The sequence below is a fragment of the Varroa jacobsoni genome, unplaced genomic scaffold (assembly GCF_002532875.2).
Source record: "Varroa jacobsoni isolate VJ856 unplaced genomic scaffold, vjacob_1.0 scaffold_793, whole genome shotgun sequence".
Taxonomy (NCBI): Eukaryota; Metazoa; Arthropoda; class Arachnida; order Mesostigmata; family Varroidae; genus Varroa; species Varroa jacobsoni.
In genome coordinates, this window is record NW_019213695.1 from 436,974 (window position 1) to 459,158 (window position 22,185).

Below are 22,185 nucleotides of genomic sequence, written 5' to 3' on the forward strand. Positions count from 1 at the left end.
GCTGTTCGGCAAGCTTCGTCCAGCCCTCAAAGCCTCTTGAGCTTGACTAATTTTCGAATACAATATAACAATAAAGTATGAGAACTTACAATTTTGTTATGCTGCCATTATGGGGTCTATTGTTTAGTAGCGTTAATTTAAGTTTGGTGCAAACTTATACTGAAATTAAATCGTTACAATACACCTTAAAAGGTAATTGAAAGTTTTGATTTTACAAACGAACAGACCCTAACTAACTATGGTAGTCAATAGTGTGTTAGCTCGCGTTTTAATGAATCAGTCAGTTACGTACGCGTACAGCCACCCATTAGTTTTCGCCGATAAGTTCACTTCCAACGAGTGTTGAGGTACGCTAACCGGATACGCTAATCAGATCAGACGCATTTAAGATAATGCATAATATGACATGAAGCGTGAGGCTATGCGTGTCCTGAAGTCGGATTTTCACGAATCACTCAGCTCGACCTAAGGGTATAAAAAAATTATAGCTACTGAAGCACTACAAAAAAGCAGCAAAAATAGGTAATTAAATCTTTTGTTTAGGAAATTTGGAAATGCTGTTTTATAAGTTTATATTTATTAGCGTGTTCATTGTTAAGTTAAATGTAGAATAACCGATTACGAAAAATTGGCTATATTTCTGCTCAACGTGTGGTTAAAATGGTCTGTCTAAAATCGATTGAGGGTGCATTGTTCGAAAGAAACAGAAAGCATAATAGATATTGACCTTATCAGTACGGCCCAATAGAACACAGAGCGAATATTGGATTCCGAAGAAGTGTACCTTCATTTTTCGGCACAATTCCTAGTAATAACGTTCGTTTCATCGTAGAACTTCAGAAAGGCCAACGTTTTTAGTGCTTGCGTATCTTGCGAAGTTTATGCCATGATTTCTACCTTAGTCCTGTGATAGTGTGTGTTACCAAAAAACTAGGGTGTACTTAAGAAGTCTACACCCAGTGGTATCTCGACTCTATTTTGTGTTGGGAACTAGTCATCTGAAGCAATGCTGATTTAGCTTTGAAAAACCTAATATCAAATGCGAAATACAATAATGCCAGTGGAGCACAAACAACTAAGCTAAGAAATTTGTTTAGACGGCGCTGAAATTAGCGAGAGCGACTGTTGCAAAGTACTCGAGAGCCGTCGATTAAACTTACAGTGACTTTTATATTTGACACAAATATGGCTTAACGTAGATCCTTAATGGTAAACGAGTGAGACTTCTTTTGTGTACGTATAGCCAACACGCAGCGCAGTCCATCGGCTCAATGGCGAAGACCGCACGGGGACCAGCTACGGCTGAGTATACGCTACAGTATCCCGCTACGACCACTCGTCAATACAAAGGTATGTTTACCTTTGACATGGTTTTCTGTTAGGGCCGCTGAAAGCCGGTGTCATCTCGAACTCTTTTCATTTCCTTTAGATGGATACGCATTCTATCTAAAGAAGAATACGCCCAATACCCCTTAACGGACGAACTTTTGTCTCGTCTCATCCTGAAATTTATATTATTAGCTTTACTTTAGCTTTATTATTAGTTTAGATAAATGGCTGGCGTGAATGTGACTTCAATAAAGCGTAGGTCCCTCGAGAACTCAAAGGTAGACGTATATCATTTCAAGCTGTCAAAATAGAAAGCGCCGACGTGGGACTGTGGCAAAATAGCGCAACTAAAAAACGGATCCCATGACTGGCCGTTGACGTAATTTCAGCTTTGTCGGCCACCGCAGAACGTTAGACGGCACCGCAGGATTTCTCCAGGTATCTCATCATCATTACTATGCGCTACTGTTGTTTCTCGTTCGACTAAGATAAGCAGGAATTGAGTCAGTATGCAGAGACCCTAGGGTTATTGTTTCACCGTATTGAACAACTCTTTATATTATTTGGAAGCGTAAGTGAATCATGGCGTATTTTTGCATGCCTTCTCGTCACAAGAAGGAAGGTACAGTCGAACGACACTTCTAAGTACTCTAGTCGGGAATCAAATGATGCACGTAAAAATGAAATAAAACTCCTTCATGGCAAACAATTGCAACAATATAAATGCACTTGCCTAGAATACAGTAAAGTTTAGTTAAACGTTGCTAATGAACCATATGAGAAAATCCTCTGTCATATGGGTATGAACTGGTGATTACTTTCGCGGTATCAACCTTGTAGGAAATTACAAAAACACTGGGCCTTCTGGTCAGGAATATCTATTGACCGACCAAGGATGGACACCATTCAATAGATATAAAATCAGAGGGAGAAAAACTATACTACCTAAACTTCATGAAAGTCAGTCCACTGTACAGGTATGTAGTTACGGAAACGAAGTATACTAGCGTTATATGTCTAAATCAACTAATCTAAACTAATTAATTACATAACTATGAATCGCTTACCCCCCAAAAATTCTCCATTTTTGGCAATGGATTTGTTTGCACCCGCTCGGTTGGGATAATCAGCGGCAAGCGATTATCTCGATTTTATATGAAGCCAGCAGGGCTGGCCGGGTTTTGTAAGGTTAGCGCATATTTGATCCACTTATTTTAGTGGGAATATTCGTTTCTGTCGTGTAGATGACAGTGGGCAATGTTTATCAATGCGATACTAGATCTTAACATTATCCGAACCCCTGGCCTTTTCGTGATGCCTATTCTTCAATAAACGCTTGCGTCTAATTCGTAGAGTGAAATAGAGGTTATCATCGCTTTCTGCTCTTCAACAGAATGTTGCTATACTACAAAAAACTACAGAGTGCAGATAATTAAAACTAAAGGAATCCGGCAGTACATACACGTGTGAATGAGACGTTCCCTTAAAACGTTGAAGTAACTGTGACAGGGTAGAAAATATTAGCGTATGCTTTACAGATTACGAATCCTATCGTGTTTCATCTTATCTAAGCGCGATTCCTAGGTTTACTTAAGCTCTGCTAGCGTTTAGCTGTGGTTTGAATCTGTTCGAAATATATCAGCATGATGATACATTCCATCCGTGGTTAGAATATAGGTAAAATGTCTACGTCAACGACTTGGCCTCTTTACCGCTCTCACGTTGGACAAACTGTTACCGCTAATAGACCTTCCCGAACCTTTGGGAGTGCAGTTCAAATGCAGAAGATAACACGAACTGCTGCAAACGGCGTTGTACCAAAGAAGCGACCTATTAGCATCTTCGTTGAAGTACAGACAATAATTACTGAAGCAAAATATCTACTAGATATATCATCTGGTAAGCATTTTTATGTAAATGGCTTTATTTTCATGACACGTAAAGCGTAGTATTCATAAGGCTAACTGATTTGGGCCAGCACAAATAAGATCTACCAAGTAGGCCAAAGCACCCGAAGTTACGTTACTTTCTCATCATTTATTCATTATTTCACTTTGTTGACTGCTAGTAACAATTGCCGCGCAATCGTCACCGTATGCACGAATCAATAGCGACGACAAAATCAAACCTTCGCTTAGTTTGAACGAGTACGACCGCAACAACTAGAGATTGATACTTTGTATTTTTTTAGCGCCATCTGCTTTGCCTGTACCTTTGTCATTTCGTCCCACGATCCCGACCCCTTCACTGATATTTCATGCGGTGCGCAATACTTCCTGTCCAGAAACTTCACCAGTTTGCTGCGATCATCATGACAGCCTCATTTATCATGTCGACAGTACGGGCTTACTACGTGGACCTAGTTTTGTATTCTTCGACCAAAGGTAACACTAACATTCGACTTCGAGCTTTGAACATTAAGTCTTTAGTAAAAACGATCGATTTTGTGTGCCTTGTTACCTCTCACCTTAGCACCTCTTAGCTGTTGTAGGTGTCTCTGCTTCTTATGCTTATAGGTGCCTATGTCTAAGGTGAGCCTGTATTACAGCCAGATAGACCATGTCTTAAATATAAATTTGACATCTATAGAGAAACAACAGGCATAATGGAAGCGTTACTGTGGGGAGAACTAGAAATCCGGCCCATTCGAAAAAAACCCCGTCACGGACTTCCGTTACCTGCCTCTTCTTTTTGCAGGTTGTCAGCAGTGGTTACGAGGGCAGATCGCGAAGTGATCATGTCAACGAATGTTCCTGCTGCTGGCCAATGTGGAGCACTTGAGCGACAAGAACGTACCACCATTTTGGTTAAAAATTTGAATCATGCCAATCGAACAGATGTTGAACATGTTATCGCGCAACAATCTCTCATTTATCCTAATGGAACCTTGGTGCACATGAAGTTATCGAAGTTCTTTACGTTTCACGGAAGGGATTGTTTGATTACAGTCTTTGGCATCAACGAAACTGGTGCGCGCTTAGTAATGATAATACTGGAAATCAGTTAGTCTTGAAATTTGTTCTGAATGAATCCAGTATGTGCCTTATTTTAGGCCGACTAGATAAGTGACGCAAAATTCTCTATAGATTAATAGAAATGCACTTTTTTTTCCATGTCGCATTACAATGATAGCTCTGCCATGTCCTTTTTACTACGTTGTACAATATTTAAATAACGGGAAAGGCAACCAATATTGCTCTAATGAAAATACTCAACAACGTTTCAAAAACAGTCATTATAGAATATATTCTTTAGCTGAACTTACGAGCATATACCAGTGTTATACTAATCGGCATTTCTCCATTTAGGCAAAACATCTAGCGAGCTGCAAATTTCCGAATACCATCCTTCAGGTTCCATTTCGGTGCTGGCATCATGGTCGATGCCAGGCATTACAGCCATTGATGTCTTGTCAACTTCTACAACAGTATTTTTGGCCGTTGCTCGAAACGGGGTAACTGGCACAACACCCAGGACATCGCGAATCTATCGTCTAAAAGCTATGGAATCTGTTAACCAGAAGATAAGGGTGTGTGCTACATCGTGTGTCGTTTATTAGACTGTGGAGAATACAGACTATTTTGTTATGGCTACTCAAATGATGGGTCTTGGCTCATATTCAAATAACTCAACCACTTAAGCTATACGAGTAGGAAAACAATCTATCTTGTGTGTCCTGTTACCTCACAAATGGAAAGCCCTATTATCACATGGAGAGCGATGTGATCTGTATGGCTCTCTTTGAGTGTGTTGCCAGGTGGTCATGAATACGCGGCCACCGCTGGTTCAAGCCTTAGCCTTGGCAGGTGATTACTATTGCGTATTTTCACTATGCCGTTCAATAGACTTGTTGGAAATACTCGCAATCAAGTTGAAGAGCCAGTGACACATGGGGGCTGATGCTCCGCGGTGTGAGTCTGCAGTTCGTGGTTTACGGCAAGGGACTGGAATAAGCATAGTTATTTCGTGGGCGCCCTCCCGGATAATCTACGTTGCAATACCGTCAGTTGGTTGTCGGGGTGATTTAACATAAAAAACAAAAGACAAAAATTACAGATTAAAGAAAAATACCATCACGTAATCGTGTGGTGATCAAACTCCCTACAGAACTTTATATGCATATTCATCATATGGTTTTAGTTATCGTTTTATATGCATATAGTCTTTGTTGTCGAATGAAGCTTTACGTAGTATAAATACAGCGCAATTAGGATATGATTAGCATTGATACGGCTATATTTGCACGGTAAAATTCGCTTATGGGTAGAATTCAGTTATCTAAACTAACGGCTCGACGGATACACGGGCGCAAAGTGCAGAGACTACCAGATTAGATACCGACTGAGCATTTCCTGCTGCACCAGAGACTTTCTTAATCCGTCTGTGGCTCTGAGTGCCTACACTATGTATACTGCATCACCCCGGATCTTAACGGTGATTTGTCACTACGACGGCGATACAGGGAAGGGCCCACGCCGTAATTGAGCCCACTTTAGTTCCGTTAGTTTTACGAAGGGCAGTCTTACATTGTGGACTATCAGCCCTGAGAGTTTATGCCACATTACTTTATATCGATTATTAACTAGGCCTGTGGGGTTTGCTGGACTTATCTAGGTTTTTCCCAACTAAACCTATGAAACAGCGCGTTAACAACAACTAGAATTACCATGGCAACACATCCTAAGAAAGGCGCATTAACTACCTGAATTATGCTGCCCCCTAATGCATTGGAGATTATGACAGCTCAACGGCAATGAAGCTGGTAGCTATCCATCAAATATTGCTGAACAAAATTGCCTATCCAATACATCGTTCTGTGTTTATCGTGCATAACTCTCGGAAAATGGCAAATTCCATCCACGTAGTGGTGTCTTCAGAGCCGTACGCCAATACAGTCGACTATGGCTTGCTTACAAATAGTGAAACTCTGCTAGGTTCGCGCTTGCCTAAAAATCCGAGCCAATGAAGCTGGGCAACCAGCCCATTTGACTTACCAAAATCTTACTCCGACCATTATTCTGCGCAGAAGCGAAAGGCCGTGGCAGGCCCTACTTCCAACACTCCTACTGTCGTGGCAGGAGACTTCAATGCATGCTTGGATCAATCCGCCTCGAGCCGCTCGTCGGCCCTTCAAGACGCCAATGGAACGTCAAAGCTAGATAGTTAACTCCACGACGGTATCAACGTTTGTCAGTCGTGCAGGAACCTCTATCATAGACACCTTTACAGCAAATTCGCGCAGCGATAAAATCAAATACATCAGAAAGAATCACTCTCTCCACGAAGGAGGACAGCTCTAGGTACCCATTCCTAATTAGATCTTAAGGTCCCTTTAGGAAGAATTAGCTTTCATCGCGTAATTTGAATTCAAGGAGAAACTCTTGAAACGGTCTCATGAGGTCCTCCCAGTGCCAAACTCGGTTGATATTGAGGCCTATTCACGTTTTTTTCGTTAACATTACGGAACCTGCGGTTTATCCAGCCCACCTCAGGAGACATCGGCTATGGTTCGATTACCTTTAGACTACTGCCAACACTGCAACTTGTAGCAAGGCCGCTGACGGCGGGGTTTAACGTGATCAGCCAAAAAGATATATGCTATCCAACGTGCAAAGTACCTAAAACAACAGAAAGCCATTCCTATAACAAGCCGAACATCAGCTATATAAATGACCTAGCTTGCGCAGGCCTACGTCGTGTTTATCGCCTTAGCGGTACTCATCGACCTCGCTAGAGCATTTCAATCTACTAACACTGTATTACGAGGCGTTTCACCGCTTAGCGTAGCGTAGCGTGGAACAAACTAATAGCGAGCAAGCGCAAAAAGCTGTGCCAAAAGTTCTCCGTTTTACACTCAGGTGCTCGAAATTCTAGGCTTAAGAAAACAGCGAGATCGGAAAAGTATCTGGAATGAACATCTCGAGGCCGCCGTACAGCTGGCGTTGAGTTGGACCGCTACATTGAACGAACGTCTTTGTTCTGGATTATTTCTTTTTCCTTAGCTAGATGGAACACTTCTCGTTATCCCAAAAGGCAAGAATGACTCAAGCCAACCGGCGCGGGATTTTGCACTCGATCAAAGCGACGTGTAAGGTACATTTTGTGAATACGAAGTGAATTTTAAGTAGCTCTCAGATGTACACCTAGGCGGTGTTTGTAGACTTCAAAGCTGCTTTCGACTTCGCTTTAAGGAATTTAGCTTTCAACATCCTCACCGACCCTGACGTTTCCGCGAACGCGCTTAACTTAACAGCAATGAGTTACAATCGATGATGGGATTCCGGATCCCAGACTGCAATTGTGGCCTGCCCCTGCCGTTTTTCAGTTTCATTTAAAGATCCCCAGACATTTGGTGAAGGTTCTCCTCTATGCAGACGATTTGCTTATTTACGGAAGCAATCATTTCTTCAGTCTTGATCTCCTCTTTCAGTCCAGTTCATATTCTTGAGTCCCATTAAAATAACAAAACCGAATTCGGGACGGTAAATTCGAATCCTATAAAATATGGGCCGTAACGGACGAGATTTGGGAAGAGAAAATTAAATTATATGACGATACTTATAGGCCTAGTCAAAGACCCTTTAGAAATTCTGAAGCTGAAAAATTGATGCATGTTTAATTAAAGTTATTTATTATTTACCTTTATACTACAGATTTCATTTACGGGATTCAAAAGAGTGTTGGAGGAAAGGTGGAGTGTGGTGATTTAAGACATGCTTCCCGAAGTAATCACCCACTTACAGGTCGCTTTGAAACGCACTTTGTAAGCTAAATCTATAGTGATCTACACTGAGATTTAGCGCAACAAATCATTACTCCGAGACAAAGATGACCTATAGTTAAGAAAGCGATAGAATCAGTAGAGATTCAAACTGTATCCACTCATAGACTTACTGCAAGGTATAAGTTCTAAATTTTAGTTTGAGATAATTTAAGCAGTGAAAATGTTGAAATATTCTAGAGTACTGAGGTGGCGAGGCTGCGCCTTTCGGATGTATGAGTACTTTGCCAAAGATGTATAACAACTTCATTTCAATCAGTTTCAGCGGATAAATACTGTTTCCACTCGTGGGGCATCCGATGTTGTCTTATTACCAACACATCGAAACGACTCCGTCCTTTGCGTATTTGCTAGTGGCAAACAATCGTTTGGTGAGTCGGCGTCCGTGTTCCGCTATGAATCACAATTCGATGTGTTTGTCGAAAGTCGTTCGCTGCCTGTCTATGCAGCGGAATCGCTTACGAAGATTAGCCACATGGGTCTGAACTTTTTAGTTGTGTCTAGCCCGTATCAGCAGACGGTTTCGGTTTGGCAGTGGGTCGATCACTTGGAATTCACGCGATTAACGGAAATACGTAGTAGGTGTATTGCTCAATTAAGATATGCATATATATATACATATATATATACACACGTATTACGAGTATATGTGTGCATAAGCTACCAAATGTTGTTTGATGTGTAACCCTTTCATAAAAATCGAATGTGTAATCACTGGTTTTCATGCTTTCAGTTTCAGCTCGCCTCGTACATCCCTTCTGGCCTGATATGAAAGACCGCGTGATGTTAGCAATTGTCGAAAGTCATAGCTTGTTTGTGCGCATTTTCGACGGTGACTGGGACGAGTTACACAGACAAGGACTGGAAAACCTAAAAAATTACCATTCATTACCTACCACATTTCCATACCACCGCAGTCAAATCAATACAGCGCGTTCACACGAAATGGGGCATATGTACACTAAGAACAAGACTGAACAAGATTCTACCTACCTCGAGAATTCTCCAACCGTCACAATTGGCTTCGAGAAAAGCCCAATTACGAATCACAGTTTGAATGTTTCCGTCCGCGAAAACACATTTCCAGAACACAAAACGCATCCACAAAAAGCAGCGCGTTCGGATCTAGCGGTTCAGCTAAATCTCGGAAAAACACCTTTGTCTTCCAAACAAACAAAAAACAATAAAGTCGTACAGACTTCAACCGCAAAGTCTCACGTACCTTTCATGTCTACAAATCATATCCAGAGACGAAACCCCAAAATTCTTTCTCCACGATACCAGTCTCGTGCAACAAAAACTAGAATCACCACCCGTCTGGCATCCAACGAGGAAAAAGATGAACAAGCCCGAGAGACGTGGGGAGAAAGTGCCGAAGCAAGCCCGGAAGACGATGACGAGTTCGTGCTGACCGATTTCCCACCAGCTCCTGCAGAGACCGGATCGGAAGCGGTGTCCACTATGAAAGAGGCGTTGGACGTGCACCAAAGAACACCTGTTAAGATTGATTGGTGGTTTAATAGGGATGAGGTCGCAATAGGCAACTACCTTATGGAGCACGACAAGAATATCATCCGCGTTCCGCTTGACGAAGACAAGTTTAGGCGTAAGGAAAAAACGAAGCAGCTATCCAATGAGGAAAAGCCAATAACTAATTATGTGGACGTTGATGAAAAATTATACAAAGTTCGACGAGAAAGATACATTTCTACACAGGTCTGAGGGTCAACCTCGAAGGCGTTGGGGTTGCACCTTTTTTTAACCACTCTAGATTTTAATATTCCTATCTCTAATAAGCAGCTTAGTTATAAATGTTACGTCGTTCGGGTCCATATTTACGATAACTATCGTATACTGTCGTTTTTTTTAGCTGTTGTGTGTTGCATTCAAAATATCAACTTGTTCAGAGTTGTATTTCCGACCTTTGCATGTAGACGTCTCATTACTTCAGTGAATGCTTGTCCAATAATCAAAATCTATATCTTTAATATCTGTATTGGCTGATTTCAAGATAAGCGCTACCGCCATCGTTCCGAGCATCGAACCATTATGTGTTAAACGTCAATCAACAAGACATATCGATACTAGTACGTACGGAAAGTCTAATGAGGCTTGCTATGTTTATCGTGATTTTGGCCACGTCATCTATTTGTAGATAAATCATGCAATTTTGGAAGACGGTCCGGAGACCAACTCAGTCAGAGAGATGACCGGTATGTTAACGATTAGATACATCTTTTCGTCTAGGCTGCGCTTGCATTGCGTAATGTACGTGTCCTTTAGTGCTTAACAAAATAAAGCAACAAAAGCAGACAGTTTTTTTGAAAGCTTATGAATTACGAAAAAGCGTCGACGTTCAAAAGTGCTTACCTTTGTTTTGCTTGTAAACCAATGTTCCCCCATCCCGGGGTTCATCTTGGTTGACAAGCTTTTGATGAAAAACAGAAGTTTGAGTCAACCTAAGTATTAGTAGATTGTCAAGCGCAATAAAACTATCGGGTATATATATTTAAAAAATAGCAGCTTTTTCTAAAAGTGTCTTCGGAATCGATAAGGTTAGTACGTTCCGTCGTTGATAAGCCTTTAACAAAATAACTTGAATTGTTAGATAATCCGATGAATGTAGCAATCAATTGGATACTAAAATTAAAAAAATAGCGATTACGACGGTTACGAACGTAGCGATGTAACATCTTTTACTGCAGCACAGATATATCTATCATTAATAGTATAAAACCTATCGTTTAAAACCGACAGCGTCTTCCCTCTGTCGCGTTCTAGGAATGCAGAAACAATTTGAAGCCGGCCAAACTATTCCATGTGCTTACTATGGCTGCAGGAAACGCTAGAATCGCCACTTGTTAACCGAGCTAGTGTCGTCACCATCACAGTATGAGTCCGAGGTTTACCTAGGTATATCACAACATACCGCTGTATTGTATCTACCTTTAACGCTTGTCGTAGCGCAATATCGCACAACGACGACGCCACGTTACTGGCGGCGTGCGCCTTAAAGAAGTCAGCCCGTAGCCATCTACTAGAGACGGCGTTAAACACAGACAGGTGTTGATTGCAGGTCACGCGATTATTGTTTTGGCTGTCTCTAAGCGTTTGGTTCAGTGTTACACGTGACCCGAATCGAATTACGTTGTATTTGTCTAATCGTCGGTAAAAGGTGGGCAAAGACGAACTATACATTTAGGTATAGCAAATTACTTTGATGGTCAGGTACGGATTACGCATAGTTAGTGACAGTCAGGCCTACTCTGGAAACCTGCAATACAGCTACCTAATTGTTCATTTTACTAGTGAATCACAGAGGCCTTCCAAGGCAGCCTTGTGTTTTCATTGAAATTCTATCCCATTATAGGATATTATACGACAGTGGGTTCCTACATCAGCAATATATATAATACCCATCGGAAGACGTATGTAATATATTCAACGATTACTTCGACCATTGCAGATGATTGTTTATATTTTAAGATACACACTTTTCATACGACCTGATCAGGCTTCCGTGTGTCGTATTGTTATCATTGCTTTTGATAGTAATTAACTGCTCGATGACTACGTGCTTAGATGATTGTAGGACCAACCGGACAACACGTAAGAACTTATTACCGGCCCGAAGAACGAGAGGACTGACAGCATGGGCGACATCACGGTCATTTTCTGCCCGGCTGTAATCAGACCATTCTTATCGATTTATCTGTTATGCACGATCTATGATGCAACAGACAATCAGACGGATGACGCACGCTGTGGGTGATGATGAGTCTTACAAGCGAGACAGAATACTCTCTTCTTTTATGACTACCTGCCCAGCTTTCTTGTGCTCCCTCAAGGTGCTGACGACCGATTCGCTACCGGTCCCGCCCGTTCCTGCCCGATGAAGAGCATACCGTAGACCACCGCCGACCACAGCCTGCGGCTACTTTCACTGATATATTCGCGTCTCGCTCAGGTCGGAAGTCGGCAAGGTTTACAGCTCTAGTTACTACGAGTACGTATACATGCTCTTGTAGTATATATATATATATATATAAATGGCGGAGTGTGGACTGCACTCCGGCCGGGTAAGCCGCCTATTCAGCTAACATGTCGATTTTCATGGCCTGCTGTTTTACATGGCCTTTCTGCTGTTGTAAGTAAGGCTGCTGCGGTACACGCACCTAGTATCAGCTTTGGAATAATGTTCGCACCGCCCGCCGACGGGGCGAGGTGCGCAAGCAAACAGAGCCTGAAAGAAGCGGGTATGCTGCACAGGTGCCTGATAGCACTGACTATTATTGGCCCAACGGGTAACCGGTTAAGCGCTAGCTTATCTCTAGCGTACACTCAATGTTGGCACACGTTGGCGTTCGATGACGCTCTCATCCGTCGCCCGGTCCGTTCATTGTGGCTTTGTAAAGATGACCCGAACAAAACATCACCCTTCAACGAAGTGTATCACTTGGCAATCATGCGTACGTGCCGACTGTCACATTCAACTATGCTTCACCGCTTTATCAAATGGCTGGTACTGATAAAATAGTAAGCTAAGACTTTCCAAGTGCATACTACTATCGCCGATACGATGACCCTCGATGTGCTAGTCCAAAAAAAGGAGCCTAATCGAGATTCTACTTGCATTACTCAGAGTCGGCTTTCTAGATAATCTTTCCCTGTAATTTTACAGCGTCAAGAAACAGTCCTGAATAATGAGATTTGTTTTGACAAGTACGTTTTTTTAATGACGAATCTGTTACATTGACAATTGGTTCCGTCTGATTTCACTAACGGCTCTATGTATGGTGTCTATACATATATAAATGACATTCTGCTCATATGGATACATGCACTCATGCTGGGTGGCAGAATAATGCTACTTGTATAAACGAATTTGGAAAAACATAAGAAAAAATAAAAGACAGTAAAACGTTTTTAACATTAACAACATCGTAAACAAATCGTTTGAACTGACCTTCAGTATCTGTCAATCAGAGAGCGTCAATTAGAACAGCTTCTTCATTGACCCAAGTAAACTTAAATATGGCGATATCGGGCCTATATAGATATATGTCCTAACATAAGAATACTTGATGTAACGTTAGATAGAATTGCCATAGATCGTTACAATCTGACTAGAAACGGGTCGCGAAAGCAGTGCGCCAGTTCGTGTGAGAAAATTCTAGCTTTTGCAAAACAAAGTTCTACTGTAGGCTGGGGCTCGTATTTTGTATGCTTTTCGGAATGTATATTTTTTTGCCATACCCAGCGAAATCAACCTACAATGTTAAGCCACACACAAAATCTGATACACAGGTCTATAAAATCAGGCTCACTTTAACCATACCTAATCTATTGAAGCGAGCCAGACTATCGCATGGCCAACTCATATATGTTTATACTTGATTGTTGGGCTTTATTGACACTTAATAGCTAGCTCTATTGCCAGTCAACACAAAGTGCTACACTATCTCTCCACGTTTCCGTCCCGAGCGCTATCGTCCTTCTTTTGCTGGTGCTCTCTTGCCTGACAGTAGTGCTCTTCTTTCTCGTCGTCTTATTCCTCCCGTCCTGGGAGAGGGTAACCGACGGCAAGGGACTTTGGGGAAAGGACTGGAGAGGCATGCGAACACATGGGCGCAAGCCGGTCCGGCCGCCCCGAGCTGGGAGATAGATAACCAGAGCGCGCCCCCGACCAAAGGGGCCGGATGGGATGCGAAAAGTCTCTGACTCTAACCGCTGCCGACGATGATTTGGCAAATCGCTGATCATCAAACGACTACGACGATGTGACACTATCAGCTCTCGTGTATATTTTGTGTCTCCCACGAAGATATTTTCAGCGAGGTTGAACGGGCTAAAAGAGAAAAATCAACTAAAAATCTTACTGTTATCATAGTGTCCTTACGCATGTAGGTTTGTATGCGTCTAAAGAGACTTGCATACAATAGCGTTGCATAGACGCAAATGCGCTTACCTACATTATTTAACAAAGCGAACGTGAGCGTGACTTTGATCAATTTGAGTGCGTGTGCGTCGTACTATTTTGATGCGTGCAATGACAACTGTGAATTGTGAATGATACAGGGTCAGTAAACTGATGGTCTTCTTTCTACAGTTTTTGTGAATAAATGAGGGAACGATTAAAACCTCACAGCGTCCATCCAAGAACGTTATTGAGGCTATCTAAGGAATGACTATTCTCTCCGGTGCTGATTCAGCAGGGTTCTCTAAAGCAACGATCGTCATCTCAACCCTGCGGCCCAAAATCCAGACAGCTCTTCTTGGATTCTAGGCGCTAGCGGGAGCTTTGGCTCAATTTTTTTTGACGTTGTCCTGAAATTCTCCGTTGGTTGACTGCGTCTGGCGGACGTCTCGAAGGAGCCGAGGGCAAACTAGCTGTTCACGTTGGGCGCGATATGCTATGACAAGACGGCCTCCCGCGCATTCGACGTCATCTTCGTCGCCGGCCTGCTCCTGCTGGCACTGGCCGGCGGAACGCGGGGGGCCCCGACAAGGAAAGCTCACTCAGACAGACCAGGGCCTACCAGCGCGGCCACGGGAAGTTATGAGCATTCACGAGAGCACCGTGGCAGCGTCGTGCGAACAATATCCAACGAGCTATTTAATGACAAAGTGGGAAATTGGTCAAACGAAGGTCGAGGGTCGTACAAACGGCATGCCAGCAGAATGTCCTCATCGGAAGATGAAGAAGTGGTTTTTAGTGTAGAAGACGATTCCACATCCCAGGAAAGTGACGAAGACTACCAGGCTGATCAGGCCATCGACGACTCTATAAACAGTCCAATAAACTTAGATCAGGAGCCTGTCGCTAGCCCGCGTTACCGTAAAGACCACAAAAAACCTGGTGAGGGTTTCGGATCGGCGCAATCGCGAAACCTCGCTCATACACAGCAGAAGAGACCGGCAGTGTTGAGACCAAATGGAAGTACTAGGAAGCCAAAATATAAGAAGAAAATGGTACTCCCAACAAAGCATCCAATCCGCCATCGGCATCACATAATGGCTGGGGGGCCGAGCAGTCCCAGACTCGGACGTTATGTACAGCTGTATTCCAAAAATGGATACAATCTCAAAATTACAATGAACGGGAGTGTTGAAGGAACTGAAGAGGTCCGCAGCGATCTCGGTGAGTGTAGGTGACTTTTTAAATTATTTGTTAAAATTGTAATTAACCAAAATCATTGTTCAATGTTCATATTTGTCCACTTAGTTCCGTAAAAACCTGAAGCATGAGGTCTTGTCTGATGCACTCACACAGTTATCACCAGGGCCGGCCGTCTGCATATTCTAAAACCAGAAACGTTCGGGAGATCTGTATAGATAAACAATTTTCGTGCACTAAACATCGCATTGTGATAAAATTTAGATTTTATTCATCATTGATTTGATTACCATTTTCCTCTCTTTCATTCCCTTGACAGCCTTGAAACCTAGGCTTGAATAAACATAATATCGGTCTTATTTATGAAAATGTCAATACCTCTACTAAAACGTAGACGCATATGCTTAAGGCACAATGATTAGACTGTAGACTTTAGGACTTTGTGCGTGCTTCATAAACAATTCGCTTTTCGTTTTAAATGTAGTCCTAATTTATGCCAGGCTATGTTTTACGCCGCCTATTACCGAAACTGGCAAATTTTCAAGAATAAGTTCGTGCACCAGATAATTAAGTTACGTAAAACAAGCTCGGCAAATATAAACGCGGATTTCTCAACAGCCGAACTCTAACTGGACGTATTTAAGAAGTATTTTAGCTTGGAGTTCAAAGCACGTGATTCGGCCAAGTTTAGACAAACTTTATTGCAAAGTACAACATAACAGAATACTGAACACCTAGAATAGGATTTTTTTCCACGCTAAAAGAGATTTCTTCATTTATTGTGATGTCCTATTCATCCTCTTTTGATGTATACGGTTTTATCTGTATTTTGCATTATGCTTTTTTCAACTACTTTCCCATTAGTTATTTTAATATGCTCAAGTGTGAATACCTAGTAAATAAACAGTAAGGGTCAAAAGTTAAGATTTAAGGATTTACACCTACCGAAAGGCCCTTTTTTTCCACTTTCCTATGTTCACATTATAGCTTGCTTCTATAACGGTAGCAGTGAATATTGCTAACCTATAAATCTGAATCATATGGATCTAATTAACGTTGTGTGAATGAAATCTCTGAAAGATGTTTAACATCTTTAAACAATATGTAGGCAGATTTAGCGCAGTTTTATTTGGTGTGTCTCAGGAAAATGTTTTTCCTTTAATTAAAAAATTTAGCTAAGTGCTATAATCACGATTTTCGAATCGTCTCTTAAAGTTGATATTTAATATAGTTTTGTCGACCAAAAACATTTGTGTTCGGGCCCTTTACTTACGTACGTTTGATAACGATGTGCCATTGCCCCGCGTCCTCCGGCAATGAGAATAGAAACTATTTTGTGTATCGTACCATCATGCAGCACTCCGTATGCCTGCTCCCTTTTGCCTCAGAAATAGTTAAGAGCGTACTTAAAAAAATATAAATGGGTTCCAAAGTTTCGTCAACATATTGTGCTTCATATTGAGGCATATTGTTCTATTTTTAACCGGTAATTCCATTCCAGTGGAAAATACACGAATAGGCCTTTCGTATCTTTCGCACAGACCTTTCAGTGTTTCGTGGGGGAAGATGAGGAAGCTATTTCACGAAAAAGCTTTCACTTTTTGAACATGAAAAGAGAACATCCCCATGTACCACTTCGTTTCATCTCCATTTACCAGTTTACCATAATAGTAACGTATTTTCGACCTTCAAACGATATAAGTTCTTTACAGAAGTTTGATTGGGACTCATTTTTCTTCTGTTATTTGTTAGAAGTGTCCACTACTTTTTCAGACACGATGCTAAACCCTTTAACAGTTTTGTTTGCCATCTCAGCTAATACATGAGTTACGACTATCTCGTCACTATGATATGGGTGCGATTGTACTAGTTCTCTGGTCGCGCCTTTGACCGCGCAGAGTACAGCGCTCCAGGAGTCCTCTCCTTTCTCTTTCTAACACACAAATATATCGAGAAGAAGAAATACGGATATAAGCCAGACGTGATATGGGAAGAGTTGTTCCATTGACTGAATCTGTTGCGGCGCGTCGCGAGAAGTGGAAGTTTCCGCAATTCGTCAGATCGGACTGCAGCCAGCTGGCATTTTCGGTCACTGCTGTTATGCAGGCAGAGATTTATTCATTTCGAACATGTCTTACTGTACCTTCAAGCCACAGCTAGTAGCTAAGCTAGATCGGTGAAATGTTCTTTACAAGTCGGTTCATAATATCGCTTGTAAGGTTCATTACTGCTTCGCTGTTAGGGAAGATGTCCCGTTATATACTGGTATATTAATGGTCAAATCGGCCTTAATGGCGGATAGTGAGCAAGCGATAGCACTTATCGTTTGCCGTTCTTGGTGCCGTGATATGGTTGGTAACGGATAGGCTACACACTTGTTTTTTCCTATCACTAGGAATCACCCTTCGTCTTTTTTAATATGGATTTATTTACTATAAAAAAGATGACAAACCAAATCGAACAGTTTGCTATCGGGTTCGTATGGAAAAGTATATGACTTACTGTGAAAAGTTCCCGGCTCAAAGTAAAAATAGTGTATACCTACAATAAAAGTAGTTGAAATCCCTTTGATCGTATGGTCTCTCTAGTTTAGATTAAAACAACATACGTCTCATTGAATGTCTTCATCTAACTAGCGATGTCATTGAAAATACGAAATCTCCCCGTCTATATAATGACTAGTAAAACTGCGCATACGCAATCATTGGTGGTAGCATCGTTAATTAATCTCACTGGGTTTTTTCGTGGGTTCGTTTGTCCTGTTAATGATAATGATGATGACAAGTTAAATGCTACTGCGACAAAATGAGCATTGTTCGACAGATATATATACAACGAGAGAGTCTGCTAGATACCTTGTTCAGCCTGTACTCGATAACATTAAATATTTAATAATACGAAATCTACGTCCTGTCTAGGCCTGCACTTACACATACATGTTACAGGTGCGTTACCGAATGCATAGGAAGACTACGCAATGGTTGGAAGCATTTTGTCAAAAGCACATATCCATCGAGTCAGGGGGCAGTCGTCACTCTGCTCTAATCGTTTCGTCTCGCCTTTCTGGCAGATGGCGCTGATGTCGACGCACGTGTACCGCAGATGTTACTTCGTACAGCTTTGTATTTATTTCACCCGAACGCGTCCCAGCAGTTCATTTTGATCTCTTCTTTTCTCTAATGATTATATAGTGAGTAGGGAAAGAGGCGTAACATGGCAGAGTGTTGAAACGCAGTGTCGAACATTTGCCGACGAAGACAAATCAGCGGCCCTTCAATATCTTTACGGCCTTAAGAGCGCATCATTTTCCAGCAATCGATTTTGCTCTTAGTGGACTATTTACCGGTGCGAACGATGAGATCTGACTACGCCGGGTCTCTTGAATATCGAATAGACCAGTCGAAGAACATGCCGGTTCAGCACCTCGGTATTAATCTGACTTTAATTACACGACAATCTTACGTCAGTTCGTAGGTTTTCTAAGTTCATAACTTGTACAGGTCTGTGGTGACGATCTACATCCTGTGGTGATGTCTGTATTAAAGATCAATAATAAGACAAAGCACGGATAAGACATAACTGCTCTATCCGTAAAGATAAAGATAATGAGAAGATCGGAATTCAGGGTTGAAATTTACTCAAAATTGGCGACAAGAAAAACCATTGATCTTTATTAGCGCCAAGAGCTGTTATCCCCATGGGAATTGCTTACGGATAATTTACGTACGATTTACGTAGCTGGACAGGGGTATCCATGATCACATCCAGAGTGGAAATATCGTATCATAGATAATGCTTTTTCTTAAGTTCATTGCTTCGACAAACGCTGGACGAACAGACTCGCTTTTATAGCGTTGTCTCGTATAGATGTAGGACCAGTGTAAAGTACAGGTTCATATGTGCTATATTATTAATCTATAACGACATATTTCCGTAACCGGCCGGCTGTATTCCGCGACTGGTTGATCAGCTGCCGTAATATCACGTGATGACTAAGATGGCTGTCAGCAAACTTACACAAATGTCAAATAGACATCGATGCGATCACACAGCACTCTGTGATCATTTATTTGCAAAAATCTCGTTATCGGCTAAATGACTGGTAACTCTAACGATTTGGAGCCGGTCGGCAAAATAATAGACACGGCCACGATTCACGCTTATGCTCAGAGAACGTAGGCACAGGAGTACGGCACGTCTGTAGCTCCGTCGTCCTGCAGAATGAATTTTTTAAAGCGACTAATAGACACATTCGCTTGTAAATACTCTAAAAATAAAGACTGAGTTCGCTATGATTTACTTTTCGAAATTGACACAGTCCTGTAGCTGTTGTCGGGTTAATTGCACAGCGCGTGGGCCCGTGCAGCGGCACCAATAGAATCTTATCTATTACATAAAACTTCTATGTCGTTAAAGATGCATCTGTCGGGCACCGTCGAAAATTGTAAGACAACATCGATGTCAGCCCTAATCGCCTTATCGTCAATATCAACCCGAACATGTGATATATAGAAACGTTTTGCCTCTATTAAAATTACACAACTCTGCCATTCATTTTGTTAGCCTTGATCTTAAGTTACGGTCGTACGATACTTTCTAATCTCAAACGTCTCCGTTGTTTAAATTGAGCTATTTAACTATCTATTAGCACAGTATACTGCTGCAGGTAGCGTAAAGATAATTTAAAACGGTTAAGATGTTGAAGAGAAGTTTTGCGCTTGAAAAGTAGAAGCGCTTGCCGAGTAACGACTGCCATCTAGAGAAGGCCCTGGACACATGAGGTCCTGAGTTGCGCTCGCCATCTCCCAGCTGTAACTTCACAATTTTCTATATGATTTGAGTTAGGACTATCAGCTCAGGGCCGTGGTTACCGTTGTTCGTCCTGGATGCCGAACTAACAAGGTATTATACGCTTTCGGCCTCTGTGAAGACTATATCGACTGCTATTCAGTTTGCTTCCGCACTATACTGGCGTTGAAATGGCTTGTGACAACAGAGTAATTGTCGTCTTGAGTAATTTGCTCAAATACGAACTCTTTCGAAGTTACCAAAAGCAAATCCACACATTTTTAAGGGCTAGGAGTTTCTCCCGGGAAAAAATTTTCCATACCGTTTCAACGTGCGAGCAGGTGTTGCTGATCAAAATCTAATAAGGTATTTTCGGGCCGAAAGTTCGATAACGGTGAAAAGAAACGACAAGCAAATGTCGAATAAGCACACACGCACACTTACACGTACGTTCGTACTTGTACATGTACAACGTGGGTGAATTTCGTTCTTGTCGCAGTTGTTAGTAAGTACGATAGCACGAGTATGATAACCGCTACGATGACGCGGCGGCGGTGACGTTGTTTGTACGTCTCATTTTCGTCTATTTGAACAACGAAGATGCTCTTTATTGCCTTCTGTCTAGTTGCTCTGTATCAACTATGCGCGTCGACATTATGTATTGGCGCCACCTGCAAGTCAGCTCTAATTTGCCGCCCATTCCATTTTTATCCGTTGGTGGCGTTCTCAGCAATGAGCTACCAGCGACCGCTATTAGAATTGTAGAAGAATCACTGTCTTTTTGCCCCGTTTCTATTGTCGAATGACGGCGGCGACGTCAGGGTCGCTAGATCTTGGTTCGATTATCCTCTCGCAATTGTCCGGTCGTAAAGCAAACGATGAGTGCATGTGTTTGATGTTTAGTATAGTGACGCCCCAAAAAAGACGGTAAGGCCAGCAACGCTAGCTGAACTATACTATAGTCCCATGAAAAGGATGTCTGCGTCGAGACAAGGTTATGACGGCAACATTTATCTTGTCACATCACTGGGGGGTAATTCGACTTTCGAAGTAGAATGAACAAGTAACATGAAGGAGAGCGTCGATATTGTTTATCAATTGCGTGAAGAGCCGAACGGCAGAGAGGGCACTGACCCTGTCTATAATAATTATTTAATGCCTAATGGAAAAATAGAGAGACTTATATACGGAAACGTCATCTTAATTATACAAAACAGGTTTGTCAGTGAGCCAGGTGTAAAGCAACATGCATTCATAGGTTGATATCTTATTTATTCCAGCGGGTCTATTTTAGTGTAGCCTGTTAATCCTATATCAGTCGATTTAACTGTCACCTCTGCTTGGTCTCTTTTTTTTTCGAATGCTTTTTATATGCGAATAGCCGGGGGAGATAATTCGGCGTGGGTTGAATCATAATGATGTTTTTGAAAGATATTCTCTTGCCTACACAGAATTCCCGAATGGCCTGGCTCGAGGCTACGAAACGATGAAACTGAAACATTAGCGCAGATATGCTCCCAAGACGGCCAGCTCCAGCATCGTCCTGCAGTCTGTTCGTACCTGTGTCGTATGCGGCATTGACAAAACCCATCAGCCCGAAGGTGCGTTCACAAGACAGGAAAAGAGGTAGTTCAAAGAAGTCTTTGATTGCATGACTAGAGTTTCGCTGCTCAGACGTATTTCTGCCGTCGTCCTAAACGTAACGTAAATATTATTTTCTAAAATACTGCGTCAGTGCAAGCCAACGGCTTTTTCTAGTCATTGACGAAGAACCGATTCAAGGTAAATCGAAGTACACTGATCCTCGCAAGATTTAGTGCAGCTGGTTCGTTTAAGAAGAGGTAAGATTGGCCTCTCAGACGGTACCAATTAAAAATCTGTTTTAGTTACTTAGTGAAAGTTCGTTCTCGGACAGACACTTACCGATAATCGGAATCGTTTGTGTTAAGCGCTAGGCGACTTGTAGCATTATCAAGAGCAGATACTGTGTACACCTTGCTTAGAAAGAATCAGCTTACCTATACCGTTGTCGTAGTCAAGTGACATAGGGTACGCAGCCGAACTACTAATTATATGTGATTGGTAGTTTCGTCCCTTCCCCCTTCTGCCACTTCAGGCACCTTTCTATGCTTTTCACTCTCGGCCGATCTCGGTTGCAGCTATACGATGG

At 42.0% G+C, this 22,185-nt stretch overlaps 2 protein-coding genes across 3 annotated transcripts in view; both read left to right on the top strand.

The window, feature by feature from the left end:
- Window positions 1-9: 9 nt before the first annotated feature.
- LOC111263844 (uncharacterized) lies at window positions 10-10,627 on the top strand. Its single transcript, XM_022839263.2, has 10 exons — window positions 10-192; window positions 1,244-1,350; window positions 1,719-1,767; window positions 2,170-2,306; window positions 3,000-3,228; window positions 3,521-3,713; window positions 4,027-4,298; window positions 4,638-4,858; window positions 8,370-8,688; window positions 8,844-10,627. Exons 1-10 carry the CDS (start codon window positions 78-80, stop codon window positions 9,830-9,832), a joined length of 2,631 nt encoding a protein of 876 aa, XP_022694998.1. The 5' UTR covers window positions 10-77; the 3' UTR covers window positions 9,833-10,627.
- A 3,345-nt stretch (window positions 10,628-13,972) lies between these two features.
- Window positions 13,973-22,185, top strand: part of LOC111263846 (fibroblast growth factor 9) — a 41,449-nt gene continuing 33,236 nt past the window's right edge. For both annotated transcript variants that reach the window (XM_022839268.2, XM_086969824.1), the window contains exon 1: window positions 13,973-15,251. In XM_022839268.2, coding sequence (XP_022695003.1) covers window positions 14,792-15,251 — 460 coding nt within the window. In that variant the 5' untranslated portion in view covers window positions 13,973-14,791. The remainder of the gene's footprint in view (window positions 15,252-22,185) is intronic.

Coding starts and splice junctions, on each gene's coding strand:
- LOC111263844 (XM_022839263.2), top strand. CDS start 78: ATGAGAACTTACAATTTTGTTATGCTGCCATTATGGGGTCTATTGTTT. Junction 2,307..2,999: donor AAAGTCAGTCCACTGTACAG/GTATGTAGTTAC, acceptor ATCCGTGGTTAG/AATATAGGTAAAATGTCTAC. Junction 4,859..8,369: donor CTGTTAACCAGAAGATAAGG/GTGTGTGCTACA, acceptor CATTTCAATCAG/TTTCAGCGGATAAATACTGT.